This window comes from Cricetulus griseus, chromosome 7 (genome assembly GCF_003668045.3).
Source record: "Cricetulus griseus strain 17A/GY chromosome 7, alternate assembly CriGri-PICRH-1.0, whole genome shotgun sequence".
NCBI lineage: Eukaryota > Metazoa > Chordata > Mammalia > Rodentia > Cricetidae > Cricetulus > Cricetulus griseus.
Genome location: NC_048600.1, coordinates 67,498,824 through 67,521,894, shown reverse-complemented (window position 1 = coordinate 67,521,894; position 23,071 = coordinate 67,498,824). Strand labels below are relative to the sequence as shown.

The window sequence follows — 23,071 nt, the reverse complement described above, 5'->3', positions numbered from 1 at the left end:
TTTTTTTTTTTGGCTTTTCAAGACAGGATTTCTCAGTAGTTTTGGAGGCTGTCCTGGAACTCTCTCTGTAGACCAGGCTGGCCTCGAATTCACAGAGATCCTCCTGCCTCTGTCTCCCGAATGCTGGGATTAAAGGCATACGCTGCCACCACCCAGCTGAAAGTCATCTTTGATGTTATAAACAAAGAATACAGACTACCTAATAAACATTAGGTAATGCAGACTCACTGACAAAAAAAAAAAAAATATTCTTTTAAGACAAGGTTTCTTCTCTATGTAGTCCTGCCTAGTCTTAAACTCAGAGATCTAACCTTCCTCCACCTCCCAGGATCCTTCAATTAAAGGCATGCACTGAGCTGAAGAGATGGCTCAGTGGTCAAAAGCAGGCATGTACTATTCTTCCAGAAGACCTGAGTTTGGTTCGTAGCACCCATGTCAGATGGATCAAGGTGTCTGTAACTCCAGCTGCTGGGCAGCAGACATCTTCTTCTGGCCTCTGCAAACACCTGACAGTGTGAATGAGCTTCATAAAAATGCTCATAAAAACAAATCTTAAAAACAAAACAAACAAAACCCTAAAAGCACAAATGTCATGAAAGTGAGGGGAAAAAACATTCAAAGAAAGATAACTTACAACTTTGTATGGCTCAGCAAACAGAGGAGAGCTAGGTGGGAAGGCGTCTTCACCCTGCTGAATTTCCTGATTCCGCCTTTCCCGTTCTTTCATGCGCAGCACATTCCGGTCTTCACGGTTCATGTTGCTATGAGGAGAAGTACAATTTTTATATCACAAAAATGAAACTGTCATTCTATACTGACTGTCAATGTAACACTCCAAAAGGAGATTTGAACTTCTTTCAACTTCTGGGTAGTTATCAGGCATTTGTGCTGAAGCTGGATTCTGGCACTGGTTTTAGCAACAAATAGCATTATCATCTTCAACAGCTGCCCAGAAAGAAAACATTAGCTAGAATATGAGAAACTACTACTCCACCAGAACAATCTCTCTCTCTCTCTCTCTCTCTCTCTCTCTCTCTCTCTCTCTCTCTCTCTCTGTCTGTCTCTTTCTCTCTCTTTTTAAGTTCTGGGAATTGAACAGAGCCTCATACATTCTAGGCAAGCATTCTTCTACTCTGCTGCCCCAAACATGACAATTTTTCAAGTACTCAGTTACCTGAAAGTCAGTAAAATCTGTATTCATATGGAAAGGACTACTTAAACCCACTTTTCAGTATTTCCTCTTCACAATACTAGCTGGCAATATCATTGGCAGCATATAACCCACTCCCATCTACCACCCAGATCCCTTGTCCAGTTCTTTTCTCTACTTTGCATCTACCTTATCTTGATTTCTTTTTGTCCCAAACACAGCTTCCTTGATGTCCATCTTTACTGCAGTTTGACCTCAGTTTTGATGCTGTTCTAGATTCCCTAAAAAACATTTCTGCTCTAAATATATTAATATTTCAATTAATGCCTCAACAAATGGCAAACTGAGGCTTTCAGTGGTAGAACCTAAAATCAGCACGTATTAAAGAGGAAAAAGACTTGGGGTCAAAGGGAAAAATGGGAATGTTATTTCTATAATCATGATAGTACTAGATTGTCACTAGAATAAACCAAGAGGAATGGCTTATTTTTTCTATAACAGCAGAGATTTTTGTCTTAATAGACAATAATAAAAGAAGCTGTAAAATGCTGAGTGAGTGGAATCAGGGCCTCTGCTGCTCCTTTCCCTGAAGTTGAATATAGATTAAACCTCTATCTTGATTATGTTTCAAAAGAGGAAGAAGCAGGGCGGTGGTGGCTCACACCTTTAATCCCAGCACTCAGGAGGCAGAGAAGCAGGCGGATCTCTGTGAGTTCAAAGCCAGCCTGGTCTACAAAGCTACACAGAGAAAACTTGTCTTGAGGGAAAAAAAAAAAAAAGAAAAAGAAAGAAAGAAAGAAAGAAACCCTGTCTTGAAAAACAAAAACAAAGAAAGAAAACAGAAGCCAAGCTGCGCAGTGGTGGTGCACACCTCTAATCCCAGCACATGGTGACAGAAGCAGGTAGATGTCAGTTCCAGGCTACCCTGGTCTACAGAGCACTAGAACAGTCAAGGATACCCAAAGAAAGCCTATCTCAAAAAAACAAAATAAAAGTCAATCAGACCACCGGGCGTTGGTGGCGCATGCCTTTAAATCCCAGAACTTGGGAGGCAGAGGCAAGCAGATCTCTGTGAGTTCCAGGCCAGCCTGGTCTCCAGAGCGAGTGCCAGGATAGGCTCCAAAGCTACAACAGAGAAACCCTGTCTCGGGAAAAAAAAAAAAAAAAAAGTCAATCAGACCAGGAAAACACTTATCATTTAAGATAAACTGAAGAGAAGGCTCTGTGGTTGTGGTTGAGAATACTTGCTATTCTTACAGAAGTCCAAAATTCCCGCATAATGTTCCACAAATATCCTTAACTCCAGCTCAGGGGATCTGGCACCCTCTTTTGGCCTCCTCAGGCACCAAACATGCACACACTGTACATACGTATACACAGGCAAAACACAAGAAATAATGGACAGAGAGAGATTTGTCGGGTGTTGGTGCCAAACACTTTTAATCCCAGTACTCGGGAGGCAGAGGCAGGAGGATCTCTGTGAGTTTGAGAGACCAGCCTGGTCTACAGAATGAGTTCCAGGACAGGTTCCAAAGAAATACAAAGAAACCCTGGGGGGGGGAGACAGAGACAGAGACAGAGACAAAGAAGAAGGGAGGGAGGGAGGGAAGAGAGGAAGGGAGGGAGGGAAGGGAGGAAGGGAAGGAGGGAGAGGGAGGAAGAAGGGAAGGAGGGAGAGGGAGGCTCTTAAGTGTTTGAAATGTGTATTCAAGTTGTTTCTTTTTCTTTTCCTTTTTTCAGACTGGTTGTGAGATTTATTACTGAATATGGGGGCTCAAAGGTATTCAGGGCTCGACACCTATCCAGGAGACCACAAATGGGGATGTATTTGACCCCACAGACATCAGGGATGAGCTGCTTCTCAACGACCATGTCTTCAAATTCATCTGCATTAAGCTTAAAGCCCCACTTCTGTGGGATGTGTATTGTCTGGCAGCCAGAAAACTTGAACCTGGCTCTACTCAGAGCCTCAATCACATGTCCCTTATTCTGAAGCTTGGTATGAATGGACATGATGACATGGCCAGTAAGAACCCTATGGGCTTCACAAAGGCACCACACATGACTGTCTGGAGCCATCTATCAGACCCAGCACAGGACATTAAGTTGATTCAGATGGTATGGAAAGGGTGGAGCCTCACTGGAAGATGAAAGCCATCCTTGCTACAACTCTTTACCATGTAATTATTGACACAAATAACAGCAGCCTCCAGGGTTTCAGAAGAAAACTGCTCCTTTGACACCGTAAGGCCACAAAGTAGGAATTCATCAGCTTTTGCCTTCTTCTGCCCCAAGTCAGAGGCAGATCTTAGCATCAAAGCCACCTCCACAGAAGTAAAACTTTGGGTACAGCTTGCTGTTCTGTTTTGTTGGTGTGTGTGTTGTGTTTTTTTTTTTAAGACCTTATTTATTTATTTATTTATTTATTTATTTATTATGTATACAGCCTTCTTCCTACATCCATGCAAGCCATATGAGAGTACTGCTCTCATTACAGATGGTTGTAGCCAACATGGGGTTTCTGGGAACTGAATTCAAAACCTCTGGAGGAGCAGTCAGTCCTCTTAACCTCTGAGCCCTCTCCAGCTCCGTTTTTGGTTTTTTAAGACAGAGTTTCTCTATGTAATAGTTCTGCTTGTCTTGGAACTCCTTTGAAGACTAGGCTAGGCTCAAACTCACAGAAATTTGCCTGCTTCGGTTTCCAAAGTGTTAGTATTAAAGTCATGCCCCAGCACTGCCTGGCTAACAGCTTTTTCTTACAATGCCAGTAACACAGGGTGTTACTGATGCAGAAACCCATGATGACAATAGGATCTTAGTTGGAGGAAAAGAAAAGTTATTTCTTTTTGCCTCTCTCTTTGGGGAGATGGGTGGGTGGTTGAGACAGGGTTCCTCTAACAGTCCTGTCCTGGAACGTGTTTTGTAGACCCAGTTAGCCTCAAACTCATTTTGTAGACCAGGCTGGCCTCGAACTGAGAGATCTACCTACCTCTGCCTCCCAATTGCTGAAATTAAAGGTGTTTTTGGCACAAGTTGTTTCTTTTTAAAGACGTTTTATATTGGTGTGTGTGTGTGTGTGTGTGTGTGTGTATGCGTGCGCGCGCGCGCGCTCTCTTGAATTCTAGTATACATGTATGCTATGGCATATGTATAGAGGTTAGAGTGCAATTTATGGGATCAGTTCCCTCCTACTGTGTGGATTCCAGAGATTAATCTTAAAGTGTCAAGCTTGGCGGTAAGTGCTATTTACCCACTGAGCCATCACCCTGATGGCTTGTTGTTATTTCTTATGTGCATAATAGTCCAGTGTAGCTAATGAATACTCTACTGCAGTACATAGAAATATTGTTGTGAAGCTGGGTGGTGGCTCACACCTTTAATCCTAGCTCTTGGGAGGCAGAGGCAGGTGGATCTCTATGAGTCTGAGAACAGCCTATCTACAGAGGGAGTATCAGGATAGCCAGGGCTACACAGTGAAACCCTGTCTTGAAAAGCCATGAGAGAGAGAGAGAGAGAGAGAGAGAGAGAGAGAGAGAGAGAGAGAGAAATACTGTTGTGATATATCTAGTTTCCCTAGTACCTATCACCCTATAGAACCATACAAATTATTTGAATTTCCTCTAATGAATATCAAAAGAATTTAGAGGATAAAACCAAAGAAAAACATTTGGACAAATTAATAATTGTTATTGTACTAACAATCAATTTTCAATAGGCCTCTGGAATTATGGCATTGCCAAAATACAAAGCTTTTTAGACCCTAAGGGGCATTATAACTACCATTTTCTAAATTCAAATCATGAAAGATGAACCTGGGGTTGAAATCATAAGTGGAGTACATGTTCATCATGCTTAAGCTTGGAGTTTCATCACTATCACCAAAAACAAAAACCCTAAAAGGTCAGAAAACAAAAAATATGACTTAATGTTATACATTAAATAGCATTAAACAATCCAAGAAATATTTTAAAAAGCAGCTGTTTTTCTTTGTAAAGAAAAGAATATTACCATCTTAAACGAGAACCCTTGATTACTATCATTTGTCACCTCTTCCTCTGTCCTCATCTTATTATTAGCCCAATAAACCGATGTCTGCTTAAACTCAAAACTATCAGAAACAACTGTGGTCTTATATCACTGAAATATTCTAATGCTATTCAAGAAATAAATGTCATAAAAACATAATAATCTCCCAGGATTTTATATATTGAATTAACATAACAAAGGGTAACTGTATCTAGGTTTACTAAACAACACTTCAACAAAAGAATTCACATTCTTAGCTAGGCAATGGTAGCACATGCCTTTAATCCCAGCACTCTGGAGGCAGACATAGGCAGATCTTTGAGTTCAGGCTGTCTACAGAGTTTCTACAGTCAGGCCTACACAGAGACCCTGTGTTGAAATATCAAAAAGAAAAGAAAGTTCAAGAGAAATAAGGAAATCCTGTAAGTTAATGGAAACAAAAACAGAACATACTAAAACTTGTGAGGTTCAGTAAACATCAACTCTAAAAAAGAAAGATTTGGGGGCTAGAAAGACGGTTTAGTAGTTAAGAGTACTTTCTACTCTTGCAAAATTCCCAGCACATACATATGGCAGCTCACAACCTCCCATAACTGCAGTTACAGGGGCTATGATGCCATCTTCTGGACTCTGTGGACATTGCATACATGTAGCAAAATTAACAATATACACACTCAGATACATATATGTACATACATAAAGTAGATTTTTTTTTTTTTTTTTTTTTGGTTTTTCGAGACAGGGTTTCTCTGTGTAGCTTTGGAGCCTATCCTGGCACTCGCTCTGGAGTCCAGGCTGGCCTCCAACTCACAGAGATCCACCTGCCTCTGCCTCCCGAGTGCTGGGATTAAAGGTGTGCGCCACCAAACGCCCGGCTTAGAATTTTTTTTAATTTAAAAAAAGAAAGAGATTTTAAAAGTAGCTGAGAGCTTATATCTCAATCCACAAGTAGAAGGCAGAGTGCTAATTGAAAATGGCTTGGGCATTTGAATCCTCAAAGACTGGCCGAAGTGACACCCCCCACCCCCTCACCCCCCACCCCCCCACCCCCCACCCCCCCACCCCCCACCACCCCCCACCCCCCGCCAATAAAGTCACACCTCTAATTCTTCCCAAACAGTTCCACCAGCTGGGGACAAAGCATTCAAATATGTGAGCCTATGTGGGCCATTCTCATTCTAATCACCACAGTGCTGATTAAGATATAGAAGAACTAGTAGTGTTCCTTGTATACTGCTGTGAGGATACACAAATGGAGCAGTCACCATAGAAAAAAATGTTTAGTGATCCCTCAAAACCTTTATTTTAGCATAGGTGCTGGAGAGATGGCCCAAGCATTAAGAGCACTGGCTGCTCTTCCTGAGGAACCAGATTCAACTCCCAACATCCACATGGCAGCTAACAACTGTCTGTAACTCCAGTCCCAGTGATCCAATCCCCTTTCTTGTCTCTGCAAGCACTGAATATACATGTTGCACATACGTTCAGGCCAACATGTAAAAGTAACTAGAATCTAAAAAACAAAAACAAAACACAAAACTTTAATATGGGGGTAAGAGAGAGAGCTCAATGATTATGAGCACTTAACTTATCTTGCAGAGAACTGAGGTTCAGGTCCCAGAACTCGTATGATAGATCACAACCAGTCCTAACTGGAAAGTCCACAGGATTCAATCCCTCTTCTGACCTCCGAGGACTTGAGGCACATATTGTGACACATATACATACATGCAGGCATAACACTCATACTCATAAAATTAAGTAAATATTTTTTTAAAAAAATTAATTTTTAACAGAGTATTACCAAATGATACAGTAATTTTACTTCTAGGTATACACTCTAAAAAAATGGAAAGTAGGAACTCAGATACTTGAACATCAACATTCATAGAAGCATCATTCTCAACAGTCCAAAGATGGAAGCAATGTATTCATCAGCAAACCAAATGGATAATCGAACTGTGGTAGATACATATAATAAAATACTTTTCAGCCTTGAAAGTGAATGAAATTCTGGTACATATTACAACAAAGATGATCCCTGAAAACATTAGGTTATATGAAATAAGCCAGACTCTGAAGGTCACATATTCTATGTGCATTACTGTTTTGATTCTGTGTATGTCTATGTGTGAAATGTTAGCAGCCATGTGGGTGCTGAGAATTGAACTTGAGTCCACTGGAAAAGTAGTCCGTGCTCTTAATTGCTGAGGTATCTCTCCGGCCCCAGGAAAATACCATTTTATAGTTAAAACATTTGTTTGGAATGATGAAAAAGTTCTAGAAAAGGATTGTGTTGGTGGTTGAACAATACTGTGAATATACTATGAATTGTATACATAAAATGACTAAAATAATAAAAATTTTATGCTATGTATTTTGCCATCATTAAGAAAAATCCAACAGGGGTAAATATGATACAAATACTTTGTGTGCATGTATGAAATTACTAGAGAATAAATCTTCAAAATTACTTACATATTTTTATGTGTATGTGTGTGTGGTTGTATGAGCTTATATGCCCACATGCACGCAGGATTCTGTAAAGCAGATTAGGTCATTGGCTGCCATGGAACTAGAATTGCAGATGATTGAGAGCTGCCATGCGGGTGCTGGGAATTGAACCTGGGTCCTCTGGAAGAGTAGTCAGTGCTCCTAACACCTGACCTATCATTGTAGCCCCCAAAGTAATTTTTTTTAACTTTTGAAAAGAACCCAAGAAGCATATGGTAAAAATAAAAATCTACTGGTCTAGAGCTAGCTCCAGGATAGCCTCCAAAGTCACAGAGAAACCCTGTCAGGAAAAAACAAAAACAAAAACAAAAATCCAGCCAGGCATTGGTAGTGCTCACCTTTAATCCCAGCACTGGGGAGGCAGAGGCAGGAGGATCTCTGTGAATTTGAGGCCAGCCTGGTCTACAGAGTTCTAGGACAGCCTCCAAAACAATACAGAGAAACCCTGTCTTGAAAAAAAAACAAAAATAAATAAATAAATATAAAATTAAAATCCAAATATTCATTTCTAATGAATCAGAAATATCTTTTTACAAGCAATGACATTAATTTTACAATTAAAAAAATGAAGTTAACATTTTTTAAAAGGTTTAAAATAAAATATGCTACCAGCCTTTAATCCTAGTACTTAGAAGGCAGAAGCAGTCGGAGCTTTATGAGTTTAGATGGCAAACATAGTTCCAAGACAGCCGGGGTTATATAGAGAGATCCCATTTCAACATAAATAAACAAACAAGCGAAATGTTATTTAACATGCCCCTTTCAAGCAATACTCAGAATCTACTATGCTTTCACCCCATTACTGTTTTACAACAATATTCCTACTAAAAATAGGGCTATTCAACTACCAGATTATTGATGGTTTCAATTCCAAACCCTAAAAATGAGACTTGAGCTGATATTTCAATTAATTTCAAACAACTGCTACTTGACTTTAACTTCACCACAACACACTGTGTAAAAGCACAAAGCCTCATGGACCCAGAAACCCCTCTTGGCCTCATTTGCAGGATTTCTCTACCCATGAGAACTTGTGAAGAGTTCACAAGTCCTACCAGGGAAGGAAACAAAGACTGCACACCTGGAGATCAAAGCCAAACTAACAAAACACCAGGTCCCAAAAGGCAGTTCTGAGAAGATGTAGTTTATAGTTTCTTTTATTTTCTCAGTGCCAGGGATCTAACCTAGTGCTTCAGTTATGCTAAACAAAGAATCCACTACTGAGTTTTATCACTAGTCTCTCTTCAGATGTAAAAATCAGTAAGAAATTTAAAAACACAGATAAGGATTCCATAGCATTTTTGCTTTTGTGTGTGTTGAACTGTTTGTGAGAATACATACCTGTGTGCTTGTGGAGAGGTCAGGTCAATTTTGGGTATTTTCCTCAACCACTTTCACCTTATTTTTTGAGTCAGGATCTCTCACTGAACAGAGGAGCTCCATAGATCTGCCTGTCTCCTTCCCCAATCCTGTCAATCTTACCTCCTTAGCCTGTCATTTTTATTTTCTTAATCAAAACTAACTTCCTAGCCAGGTGGTGGTGGCACACACCTTTAGTCCCAGTGCTGGGAAGGTAGAGGCAGGTGGATCTCTGTGAGTTTGAGACCAGCCTGGTCTACAGAGCAAGTTTCAGGACAGCCTCCAAAGAAACCCTGTCTTGAAAAAGAAAACAAAACAAAAACTAACTTCCTTTTTCTTTTTCTTTCTTTCTTTCTTTTTTTTTTTAGTCAAGGACTCATGAAGTCCAGGCTGTCCTCAAAAAGGCTATGGAGCTCAGGATGAGCTTGAACTCCTGATCCTCTTGGCTCCACTTCACAAGTGCCAGGAAAACAGATTTATACCACCACGCCTAGCTCTTAATCAAATTTCTTTGTGTCACCTCAAATTTCTATTATCCTGTCTCATATATAATTCCCACCCAGGTTCCCAAAACTTCCTAAAAGTTATAGTCTTTTTCTTTCCTATTTCAAAAAGTATCCCATTGATTCCTATGACTTTTCCCATGTGAACTTATTCCACAAATGACTTTCTCTTTGGGACAAGGATTAAGAAACAGAATTATTAAAAAATAAATGACAGGGGTTGTGAGTGATGTCAAACACCTTTAATCCCAGCACTCTGGAGGCAGAGGCAGACATATCTCTGAGTTCCAGGCTAGCCTGGTCTGCAGAGCCAGTTCTAGGACAGCCAGATCTATATAGAGAAACCCTTGTCATGAAAAAAAAAACAAAAAAACAAAAACAAACAACAACAAAATTAAAACTGTATTTTGTCACTTAACTATCAGTTCTCAAAATATCACCATCTGAACCTATTTTCTTCTTTCCTCCTGGCTACAAAGGGGAAAAAAATAGTTCTTTTATCAAAGAACAATCTCCCCCAATTTGCTATCTTCTGGATCTTAACCAGTTCCTGCCATCTCTAAAGCTACTTCAACTTCTTTCTCTCCAACTTCTTTCTCTCTCTTTTAATCCTATTCATCAGCATTTAAATATATTTTTATTTTTTAAAAGATCAGGGTAAGGGGCTGGAGAGATAGCTCAGTGGTTAAGAGCATTGGCTGCTCTTCAAGAGGACCCAGGTTCAATTCCCAGCACCCACATGGCAGTCACAATTGTCTGTAACTCCAGTTCCAGTGGATTGGACACCTTCACACCAATGCATATAAAATAAAGTTAATAAATAAAAGGTCAGGGTAATGCATTATGGTGGTACACAACTTTAATTTGAGCACTGGAGACACAGAGGTAGGCAAATCTCAATGAGTTCAAGGCCAGTCTAATTCATATAGAAAACTCCAGATCAGCCAGGGCTATATAGAGGGATCTTATAAAAGGACAAAAGCCAAAATAAAACAAAAAGGTTGTCTAGTTTGAGCCTTTTGTAACATATATGTCTGTAGTTACTTGGGAGGTAGAAGCAGGAGGATCAAGTTCTAAACCAGTTAGGGCTATATAATGAGACCTTGTCTCACAACAACAAAGTCAGCCAGGTGGTGGTGGCTCACGCCTTTAATCCTAGCACTCCCAGAGGCAGAGGCAGGTGGGTCTCTGTGAGTGGTCTACAGAGGGAGTTTCAGGACAGCCAGGATGACACAAAGAAACACTGTCTCAAAAAACAAAACAAAAATTTATGAGTCTGAAAATAACCAACATACATTCAGATTCAGATCTGTACTCAAGACTATTCTCTTTACCCAGATGAATGCCCTTCATTCTCCCAGTTTCTAATACATCCACAACAAACCACCACATACCCACTTCCTCTAAGAACCTTTCCAAGACTTCAGTGCCACTAAAATCGCTAATTCCCTTATATTTTTGGTTGTGAGCCTAGCCTTTAACAACTGAGGCATCTCTCCATCACATAATCACTTATTTCCCAAAACATTTCTTTATATTTCATTTGGCACTTCCTTCCATCAGAGTTACTGTATTTACTATTATTCCATCTCCTTAATAAGAAGCCACTCCCATATCATAGCTCTAGAGAAAAAATAACATGGTTGCTCTTTTGATTTCTACTTTCTTCCCTCCAATACTTAACTCAGTGATTAGCATACAGAAATTCAAACAAACTGTGATTTTTATAGAGGTCACAACCAAAGTGCTACTGCCTCAAGGCAACGTATGTCAGGAGTACTCACTAAAGGCTGGGTTTCAAAATACCATGTCACTCTTCTTTTCTATCCACAGATAACTTCCCATTTCCTAAGAGTTTGGGTTATATTTGATAAAAGAGAGAGGGTAAGTCTTTTTCTTATAATTGTTATTATCCAATAAAAGCATTAACAATAACACTATGCAAATTTTGTTTTTAAGGCAAATGTTCTCTAAGTTCGTACCTAATAGAAAACCAATATCTATACTACACACACACCACACACACACACACACACACACACACACACACACACACACACACACACACATTACATACACAACCGGGTATGATGGCACACACTTGTAATCCCAACACTCAGGAAGCAGAGGCAGGAGAGACAATCAAAGCCAACCTAGACTATGTTTAAAAAAAAAACAAAAACAAAAACAAAAAGGACACAAATGATAATTTTTTACTTTTACCCAACCCCACCCAGTGCTTGCTGGGCATGGTGGTACATGTCTTTAATCTCAGCCTGGTCTATACAGTGAGTTCCAGGAAAGCTAGGGATACATAGAGAGATCCTGCCTCAAAAAAGGGGAAAGAAAGGAAAAAAAAAGAAACAATCATGTAAAATAAAACCATGTTCTCAAATATTCTCCAAATACAAATAAATGCTGCCTCTTTGGGGTACTTTAACATATGTACACATAGATAGATGGACAGATGTGGATTGTTTGTTTGAAATAGGGTCTCATTTAGTCCAAGCTAGCTTCAAACTAGATTTGTAGTTAAGGATAACCTTGACTTTCTGATCCTCCTGCCTTCATCTCTCAAATTGTGGGAGTGCTGGGATTACAGGCATTCACCACCAAGCCTGGTTTATGTGCTCCTGGAGTGATAGCTAAGCACTCTACCAATGGGCTCCAGCCCCAGCCCCAGACCTGACAATGTAAAGCAGCATTAACCCTGCACTTCATTCAGGGACTACTTAGTGTGTATACTAGGTCATACACTATACTAGATGAAGGAGTTACAAACTAAAAATACCTTTCATTCTTTAAGATTTTGTTGCAGCTACCCTGACTAGAAGCAGGAGGAAAGAAGAAGGTATAACCTCTTTGTAGGCCAAGAACCTGTGCAACAGCCATAAAAAGGAGGGAGGGAAGAAATACCTAGGGAATGGATGTGGACCACATATAGTTGGAAAATAAGTTTGGGGAGCAGAGGTGCAAAACAAAGACATGAATGAGAATATTCAGGGCCTGGGCTGACCTGTAAATTTGTCTCTCAAATCTTACAGATAAGGATACTATTTCAGGGCAAATGAAATATCCCAGAAACTAAGTGCTGACTTCAATGATTTAAAAAAAAAAAAGTGTACATATTCAAATAGCCATAAATTCATCATTATAGCTTATATAACTGTAAAACTCAAATCAAATCCAAGTTTAAATTAATAATGTAACAATGTTTTGCAAAAACTAGATTAACACTTAAGTATAGAAATGTGTCCCTTTAGGACTGAATCATTGTTTTATTTATTTATTTTTTATTTTTTTTTGAGACAAGGTCTTTAGCCTTGGCTGTCCTGGAATTCATTTGTAGACCTTAAACTAACAGAAATCCAACTGCCTCTGCTGCCTCCTGAATTAAAGGTATGGATCACTACACCCAGGCTTCTATTTTCCTTTTGTTATTTTGCAGTGATCTTCATTGAGTTACATTCCCAGTCCTAAGTTCCATACCTTTGTAATTTGATTTCAATAATACTAATATATAACAAGCATAAATGTTACATTAAACAGGTTAAATAATTATAAGCCTTACCCAGGCATGGTACCATGTACTCTTAATTCCAGCACTCCAGAGGCAGAAGCAGAAGGATCTCTTGTGAGTTCAAGGGCAACCTGGTCTACAAAGTGAGTTCAAAGACAGGGCTGCTACTGAGAAACCTGGTCTTGAAAATAGAATCCTAGTTCATGGAAATCTGATCTTATGATACCTTATCAGCTTCTAAGGTTGTTTATTGTGATGTTGTAACACTCTTGCTCATCTAGGCTGACCTCAAGTTTACTTCAGTCTCCAATGTGCTGGAATCACAGGTTTACACCTCCACACCCAGCTTTTGCTGGTAATTCTTGGTCTGTTTTTTGTTCTTTTGAGACAGTTCCACGAGTAGCTCAAACTGGTCTTAAATTGCTAATCTTTCTGACTCCATCCAGTAGGATTATAGGCATGTATCACCACGCCTGGCTAAATGGCAGTTCTTAAAGACTAATTTATTAAAGAGGCTTTACCTATGAATTGTGCGGCTCCACTTTGTTCACTTATGATTAAGGGCCTGACTGTTTCTAATATCACTTTTTTTTTTGGGGGGGGGGGTTCTAGACAGGGTTTCTCTGTGGCTTTGGAGGCTGTCCTGGAACTAGCTCTTGTAGACCAGGCTGGTCTCAAACTCAGAGATCTGCCTCCTGAGTGTTGGGACTAAAGGCATGCACCACCACCGTCCAGCTCTAGTATCACTTCTAAAGTTTGTAATAAACACTCTGGAAACAAACTGTTTCAAGTTTATTAATTGCAAAGACTTGACCTACACTACATATATCAAAAACATGTCACTAACTGCTATGTCAGAGTTCTTTTGGACTTGTTGTCCTACTTGCAATAAATAACACATCCCATATCATAATCCAATTTCACCCAACATCTTTCCCAGGTGAAACCATTTACAAAACCATTAGTGAAACAGAACAAACACAATAACAAAATCTAAGCACAGCAAAAAAGTCCCAAGATGTATTTAGCTATACAGCTTTCCTTCAGAAGTTTTGTAAAAGTTAGCTGGATGGTGGTTGGGCATGCCTTTAATCCCAGCACTTGGGAGGCAGAGGCAGGTAGACCTCAGTAAGTTCGAGGCCAGCCTGGTCTACAAAGCAAGTTCCAGGACAGCCAGGACTGCCCCACAGAGAAACCCTGTCTTGAAAAAAGAAGCTTTATAAAAGTCATTCATGCTCAATAAGCCTTAGATAAAATGCTAACAAAACATGTAAACTTTTGTGGGGTGTTTTGTTTTCTTTTTGTTTTTTCATGACAGGGTTTCTTTGTGGGACAGTCCTGGCATTTTATCTAAGGCTACTCAGTTTAAGATAGTATCATATTCAATATTACATATTATATAAGACATATACTATATTACATGATGCATGTTGTGTATATACAGTATCCAAATACTGTATATACACACATATATATGTATATACTAAAAACAAAACCCCAAAAGCCACTAGAGTAAACTAGGGACCATGTAACTTACAGTAAACCCATATATCCATTAAAGTCGATTTGATCTGCTAAAGCAAGAATCAGACATTTTTAGGGCAAGATAGTATGCTAGGTTTGGCAATCTATAGAGTCAGTTACTCAACTCTGTCCTTGAAGCAGCAAAATCCAGCCACAGACAATACATAAACAAATGGGTTGATGGGGTTCCAATACAATCTTATTTATGGACACTGAAATCTGACCTCCCTATAATATTCTCTATCCAAATAACATTCTTTTGACTCTTTTTTGCTATTTAAAAATATATAACAAAATAAAAATATAAAAGCCATTCTTAACCAGATGGTGGTGGCGCACACCTTTAATCCCAGCACTTAGGAGGCAGAGGCAAGCAGATCTCTGTGAGTTCAAGACCAGGCTGGTCTACAAGAGCTAGTTCCAGGACAGCCTCCAAACCCACAGAGAAACCCTGCCTCGAAACCAAACCCCCCTAAAAAAAAAAAAAGCCATTCTTACCTCATAGACTGCACAGAAACAGACAACAGGTTACATTGGGTCTACTGGCCACAGTTCATTGACCCTTGTACTAAAACAACATAGACCTGCCCTCACCTAAACTTACCAAATATCCTTTCAGTGTTAAGAAAAAAAAAAAAGCCAGAAAAATCTCTCAGTTGACAGAGCATAAAACCTTTACTTGGCTAATTAATCAAAGAATTTACTCTATTTTGCAAGAAAGTCATAAATTTTTGTGATACTCATAAAAACAAACAAGACAGGCAATGGTGTTGAACGCCTTTGATCATGGTGCTCAAGAGGCAGAGGCAGGCAGATATCTGAGTTCGAGGCCAGCCTGGTCTACAAGGTATGTCAAGGACAGCCAAGGCTACACAGAGAAACCCTGTCTCAAGAAACAAGCAAACAAGCAAAACAAAACAAATACCAACAGAAAAAGAAAAGAAAAGAAATTCAAAGCCAGCAGCAACCATACCTCCAGTTTGAGGACAACTACAAGAGACTCAAATTTTTTAAAAAATGTAAAAGTAAGATAAAAAAGTAACTCCAACATTAAAATACTCTAGAAAACAGGCAGAGGTAGATTAGGATTCAAATTCATCCTCAGCTACATAGTCAGTTCAAGCCAGCCTGGGTTATATGAGATCCAGTCTCAAAATGCCACAAAAAAGATAAAAAAAAAAAAAATCAAATGTAAATTAAATCTAGTTTATTAATTACAATTTATAGAAAATGCAGGGAACAAAAGAACATACTACATGAAACCAAAGGGATACACTCAGTACAATCTAGACTGTGGAATTTCAAAGACCTGGCTTGGTGGTGAACATCTTTAACCTCAGCACTGGAGGCAGGCAGATCTACAAGAGCTCAAAGACAGCTTGGGATATATAGTGAGACCCTGTCTCAAGCAAACAAACAAACAAATAAAATTATTAAGAAAAAAATCCACAGTGGACATTGATGGAACACAACTTTAAATCCCAGCACTCACAAAACAGGCAGGTGGATCTCTGCATTTGAGAGCAGCCTGGTCTTCAGAACAAGTTCGAGGACAGCCAGAGCTGTGACACAGAGAAATCCCGTCTCAAAAAAAAAAAGGAGACGAAGAAGAAAAGAAAGAGGAAAAAAAAAAGTCCAAAAGGCTGGGCGGTAGTGGCGCACGCCTGTAATCCCAGCACTCGGGAGGCAGAGGCAGGTGGATCTCTGTAAGTTTGAGACCAGCTAGGTCTACAAGAGCTAGTTCCAGGTCAGCCTCCAAAGCCACAGAGAAGCCCTGTCTAGGAAAAAAAAAAAAAATCCACAAAACTTAAAACATACTGGTCCATAGTAATCCTGGAATTTAAGAGATAGATGAAAGAGGATTAGAAATTTAAGGCCAGGCCACCCACTCATCCATCATGCCCAGTCTGCTGAAGAGTAGCCATGAAGCAAGGCCCACCCTTCCAACCTGAATAAATTTATGGACAAGAAGTTATCAGTGAAGTTAAATGGTGGCAGACATGTACAAAGTATTTACGGGGCTTTGATCCCTTTATGAATCTCATGATTGATGAGTGTTGAGATGGCAACTAGTGGGCAACAATAACAGTGGAATGGTGGTCATAAGAGGAAACAGCATCATCATGTTAGAAGCCTTGAAAAGACTCTAAACAATGGCTGTTCAGCAGAGAAGTGCACATCCCTCCCCAAAGGGCCTGTTTGGTGTAGAATTGGGCCATGTACATCTGCATTTTAAACTTTTTGCTACATAAACTTTGGTGATACTCAGAAAAACAAACAAGTTGAGCATTGGTGGCTCATGACTTTAATCCCAACACTAAGGAGGCCAAGACAGTAGGGTATCTGTGATTTCAAAGTCAGTCTGGTACACAAATTGAGTTTAAAGAAAGACAGGGCTGCTAGAGATCTGCCCTCCTAAAAAAGAAAGACAGAAATTCAATGCCAGCACCAACCATACCAGCCAAACCTCCAGTTTGAGGACAACTACATGAGACCCTCTCAAATTTTTAAAAAATCTCTTTTTTTTTAAATTCTTTTGTTTGTTTGTTTTGGTTTTGGTTTTTTGAGACAGGGTTTCTCTGGGCTTTGGAGGCTGTCCTAGAACAGGTATAGCTTTTGTAGACCAGGCTGGGCTCAAACTCAGAGATCCGCCTGCCTCTGCTTCCTGAGCGCTGGGATTAAAGACTTGTACCACCACCGTCCGGCTTCAAATTTTTAAAAAATCTTAATAAGATAAAAAGTAATTCCAACATTAAAATACTCTAGAAGAGTATGGCACTCAATTTACTTAGTTCTCCCTCTCCACCAAAATTCTCAAGGTGGAGCCAGGCATGTTTAGTCTATAATCCTAGAACTCAAGAGGCTTAGGCAGAAAGAGCTGAAAATTTGAGGGTAGTCAAAGTTACACAGGAGACTTGTCTCAAAACAAGACAAAACAAACAAAAAGCTTGCCAGTGAAAATGAACACCAAGACAAAATGGATCAGATGACAAAGCAAAAGTTAATAACAGGAATATTGGGGCTGGAGAGATGGTTCAGTGGTTAAGAGCACTGGCTGATCTTTCAGAGGATTCAGGTTCCATTCCCAGCACCCATATGGCAGCTTACAATAAATAGTCTGTAACTTCAGTTCAGGATCTGGCACCCTCACACAGACATACATGCAGGCACAACACCAATGCACATGAAATAAACAAGTAAAATAAATAAATAACAGGAATATTGGGTAGACAGTGATGGCACTTGCCTTTAATCCCAACTTTCGGGAGGCAGAGACAGGCAGATCTGTGAGTTCAAGGCCAGCCTGGTCTACAGAGCGAGTGTCAGGACAGGTTCCAAAACTACAAAGAGAAACCCTGCCTGGAAAAACCAAAAAATTAGCCGGGCATTGGTGGCACTCGCCTTTAATCCCAGCACTTGGGAAGTAGAGGCAGAGGCAGATGGATACCTGTGAGTTCGAAGCCAGTTTTACAGAGTGAGTTCCAGGACAGGTTCCAAAACAATACAGAAAAACCCTGTCTCGGGAAGAAAAAAGAAAGAAAGAAAGAAAGAAAGAAAGAAAGAAAGGAAGGAAGGAAGGAAGGAAGGAAGGAAGGAAGGAAGGAAGAAAGAACCAAAATAATAATAATAATAACAGGAATATTTATTATTGCTAATCCATGTACTAGACAGAGTGTCACTTCAAATAACCATGATGGATACAGAGTTAAAACAAGGGATTAGAGGTATTAAAACAAAGGAGAAGGTAGCAAAGTATCAGCAGGTAAGTGTAGCTACTTGGTCTTGAACCTTTAACTACAATGTATTTTACAATACTGAGATTGGCAAACACCCTTGCAGAAATAAAATCATTGTTTCAACTTATCAGAGGAAATTAAAAAGGAAACAGTACTAATATGAGGGTTACAGAAAGCTGTGAAACCTGTTTATCTAGAATTTATGTGGAATAGAGACATAGCAAAAAACAAACAAACAAAAAACCAGAAACCAGAAACCAGGCATAGTGGAGAATGCTTGTAATCCCTGGCAATTGGGAGGCCAAAGAACTGCTATCAATCTGAGGCTTCTGTTTCAGGTTGTGCCTTCAATACTTAAGAATACACCTCTTTAGAGCGGGTATAATAGCACACACCTTTTTAATCTCAGCACTTGTGAGGCAGAGGCAGGTGGATCTCTATGAGTTTGAGGCCAGCCTAGTTACACAGCAAGTTCCAATCCAGTCAGAAACACAAGTGAGATCCTGTGTCAAAATAAATAAATAAATAAAAATAAAAAAAATTCTGACTTTTATAAAAGGTACTATAAAGAAATGGGAAGGTTTCATACATTTTGGATTCCATTCTAAGCCAGTAGATAGTCAAAAAGGAAATACCTGTTAAATAACTGTTTGCTTTGTTCCTGTCAGGTATGCATAAAACCATGACTTCTACCTTAACACCTCAAAAAAACAAAGATTCATAACATCTAGCAAGTCTTCATCTTCCATAGCATTTTCTGAAGCTAATCCCCTTTCAATTTTTCCCCCTTTCAAATACTGATCACTTGCTTACATAACTTCAGGTATCAGTAAAATCTTAGATCAAACAGATAAACAATTTCAACTTCAAAATGTTATCAAATTCAATCTAACTGCAAAAAACACTGGAGAGGATAAACAGAATAAACATGGTACTCACTCTAAACACACTACAATAGACCTTTAAGAAAAGTACACCCAAAAGTGGATTCACTGTCTCAAAAGGAATACAGTAACTTGAATATAGAAGAGAATGCATGAATCTCAATGTGAGACTCTGACAAGTAGAACAGTAACTGAAATAAAAGTATTCTTCTTAGGAATTAATCACACAACTTCACCAAAGCACTGTAGTCACCCTATACCCCCAAACTGTCTGGCTCATTCCAAACCACACACAGCCAAACCAACCCAACCAAACAGTAAAGATTTGGCTATTGGCTATTCTCAAGACACCCTACCTTGCCTCCACAGGAAGCAAAATTTTACTTAAAGTAAAACGTGCCTATTGTTCCTACTGAGCTAGCAAAAATCGGCCTGCAAATGACCACAAACTGAATGACAATTGCTGGTATTAATTTAAAAAGAAGACTACTTCTAGGTTTTTAGAAGTTCATCATAAAAGGCAATTAAAAATAACTTTTTTGAGACTTTTTGGAGACTGAGGACTGAGAAATGTAGTGATAAATAAGGAACAAAAACCTGGAGGAGTTGAGAAGCCAGCTTTGTTAAAAAACCAAGTGGCCACTTGCCAACACTTCTTTATGCATATATAACCAAAGATGATGGTTCTAGGCTATCTCTGGGTCCACATCGGCTTCTCATCAAATCTCGAATTAAGAAGGATCTCATAAACACTTCAATTTTGGAAAGTTAAAAGGACTTTGGTAAGTCAAAACAAAAGATTTTATAAAGCTTCGGAGAATCAATATGGAAACAAAGCTTGAAGCTTTTCCCCGATCTGAGCCTCCCCCCCTCAGGCCCACAAAAAGCACACATTTTAAATGTCACACAAACAGCCTATTCACCGGCACCTAGGGCTTAGATTCCGGCACTGGAAAGGGGGCTAGCTTCAGTTTAAAATCTCAGCGGGGAAGAAAAAGCAGAATTCTGACTTTTAACTGACGAAACTCGGGAGAACCCTGAATCGAACTCTCCGTCTTGGTTCGAACTTCACTCGCAACCATTTTCAGATCAGGGCTCTCGACTCCCTATAAAGGTGTCATCCGTGAATGAAAAGGCTAATAAGGACACCCCACACACATCCTGGATCCTGTACCCCTGATCTGGTCTCAGAGAGTGGAAGCAACAGCAAAGTGGAAGGAACAAAGCACTGACGTCAATTACGAGATTAACCCTGAGCACAGGCAGCTGGAGGAGAGGCCTAAACACCAATACCCAAAGCCCAGCCATCGCGATCGCCAGGTATCAGGCCCATTCCGAGTGGGAAGGAGGGTTTCTCGTATTCTAACCCAGGTTCCCATATTTTCAGTCAAACCCCATCGACAATCAAGGACGGAAATTCTGCCCCCCCTTTTTTTCTTTCGGTGGAGGGGAGATGAGAGAGTGGGGGTGGGGGGAGGTGCGCAGGATCGCGAGAAGGAAGGCGAGAACTAGCAGAGATGATAGCCAGAATCCGGGCCTATTTTTCTCTTTAACTAGGAATGACTTGGGTCGAACGAGGCATAAATTTTTCAAGGGATAAATCCGGCAACCGAATCTTAGGGAGGAATGGAGGAAGGGACGACCGGGGGGGGGGGGGAGAAACGGCCAGAAGATGGGCGTCTAGAATGCTGGTAACGAATGGATTGGCCGTAATTTTTCTTTTTCTTGTTTGAGATTTATTTCTGAGAGAAAGTGGGGCAAGGGACAGCGGACGAAGCCGGATCCAGCGGCCCCCCGCCCCGAGGGTCTCCGCGAGCGTCCGCGGCCCGAGCCTCGCCTTCCCCGCGACACGGGCGCGCCTCAGTCAGACGTCAGTCAGTCAGTCAGGCGGCTTCTCACCTCCAGTCCCCGCTCCGCTAGGCCCGAACCATCTCCCGACCGCGGCGGCGGCGGCTGCGGCGGCGGCCGCGCCGGCCTGCACCTTCACCGGACGAGCATTCGGGCCCGCCCAGGAGGCGGCGACCGGCTGCCAAGGGCGAGGGGCAGCGGCGGATCCGGAGGCCGCGGGGAGCCGAGGCGACGAGCCTCACTCGGCGGACGCCAGGGTTCCGCCCCGCTCCATGACGGCCCGGCCGAGCCGGGGACGGGTGACTGAGCCGGCGGCGGGGGCGGGCTGACGGGGCCCTGGCACCGAGATCCCCGCCCCGTCCGCTGGGGGCGGCGGCGGCGGCGACGACTCCACTCCCGCAGCCCGCACTGTGACTGACGCAGTGGCTGCGGCCCATGTGACCGGGGCCGGGCGGCTGCGAGAGGCACGTGACCAGGCCGCGCCCCTCCCGCAGGCAGCGCGGGGGCTGCCCGCCTGCTTACTGCTCGCGAGGCGTCGCCCGCGGAGTTGACGTTCGGACTGACGTGCGGGGCGCCTGGGCCCGCGGCCTAGGGAAGCGATGCGCAGGCCACAGCGGATTCTGCGGGAGCGGCGCCAGCGTCGGGCCGGCCGGCCCACCGAACCCGGTCCCGGGCACACGCCCTCCTGCGCAGCCCGCTAGGGAGGCGCCTCGGGGCGGGGCGGGGAGGGGCGGGGCGCAGCCGGGTCAACCGGTTCTGGGGCTCAGGTGAAGGCCGGGTCCCGGCTGCGCGAGTCCCGAGTCCCGCAGCGCTCCGCAGGGCTGCGAAGGGAAGGGTGACGTGGATGTCCGCAGCACGTCGTCCACAACTGCGTGTGACTTAGTGTGGGAGGATGAGCCGTCCCCCTGCATCATCTAAAAAAGAAAAGAAAAGAAAAGAAAAAAGCATCGTGAAGCCTGGCGTCGTGGCAGGCCTGTAATTCCAGCACTGGGGCGGCCGAGGCCAGGAGGATCGCCACGAATTCGGCCTCTGTGGGCTTCTTAATGGATTCAGGGCCATTCTGAGCTACTAACAAAACCCTGTCTAAACAACAGGCGAGGGCACACACACACACACACACACACACACACTCTCTTAACCTTCTGCCAACCGGGACAAGATATAATTTAATTGAAATTGGTGATTAGATAGACAAGGTTTTTTGGTTTTGGTTTTTCTTTTTTTTTTTTTTTTTTGGTTTTTTTGTTGTTGTTGTTTTGGTTTTTGGTTTTTGTTTGTTTGTTTTGTTTTTCGAGACAGGGTTTCTCTGTGTAGCTTTGGAGCCTATCCTGGCACTCGCTCTGGAGACCAGGCTGGCCTCGAACTCACAGAGAATCGCCTGCCTCTGCCTCACGAGTGCTGTGACTAAAGGCTTGCACCACCAATGCCCGGCGATAGACAAAGTTTTAAAGTCTCCTAGAACCCAGTAATAATACTGCAAGAAAGTTATCATCATAGTGTTTATCAGAAAAGCATACTATCCTGTCATTGATGTCACATGTTACCTAAGTTGCTTTATTTGATGCACCTCATGAAGAATTTCCACCATTAACATCTTGAAACATTTCACTCATTAATTTTTAAACTAAGTTTTCATAGTGTAATCTCACAATTTGGGAGTCCAATCTCAACTACACACTAAATTCCAGGCCATGTCTCAAAAACACAAAATAGGCCTGGTGGAACACGGTTTTAATCCTAGCACACTGGAGACAGAGGGAGAGGCAGGAGTATCCGTGTGAGTTTGAGGTCAACTGAATCTACATACATATGCAGCTCCAGGCCAGCCAAGGCTTTATAATGAGACCCTGTCTCAAAAAAACAAAACAAACACTAAATAAGTTCTAGAGTCTTTAAATTTTCATTTATTTATTTTATTTTCAAGACAGTGTTTCTTTGTGTAGCCTTGGCTGTCTTGGAACTCACTCTATAGACCAGGCTGGCAATGAACTTGGAGAGATGCCTGC

The 23,071-nt window shown here is 41.5% G+C and overlaps 1 protein-coding gene and 2 pseudogenes across 2 annotated transcripts in view; 1 reads left to right on the top strand and 2 right to left on the bottom strand.

The window, feature by feature from the left end:
- The window catches only part of Aff4 (AF4/FMR2 family member 4), a 77,684-nt gene extending 56,460 nt beyond the window's left edge, over positions 1-21,224 (bottom strand). The window contains exons 1-2 of one of the 2 annotated variants that reach the window (XM_027427552.2): positions 21,117-21,224; positions 635-761 (exon numbers count right to left, since the gene is read on the bottom strand). In XM_027427552.2, coding sequence (XP_027283353.1) covers positions 635-757 — 123 coding nt within the window. In that variant the 5' untranslated portion in view covers positions 758-761; positions 21,117-21,224. The remainder of the gene's footprint in view (positions 1-634; positions 762-21,116) is intronic. The other variant, XM_027427551.2, reaches the window with a different exon arrangement.
- LOC100763747 lies at positions 2,738-5,215 on the bottom strand (annotated as a pseudogene).
- On the top strand, positions 16,530-16,746 carry LOC118239117 (annotated as a pseudogene).
- Positions 21,225-23,071: the final 1,847 nt, after the last annotated feature.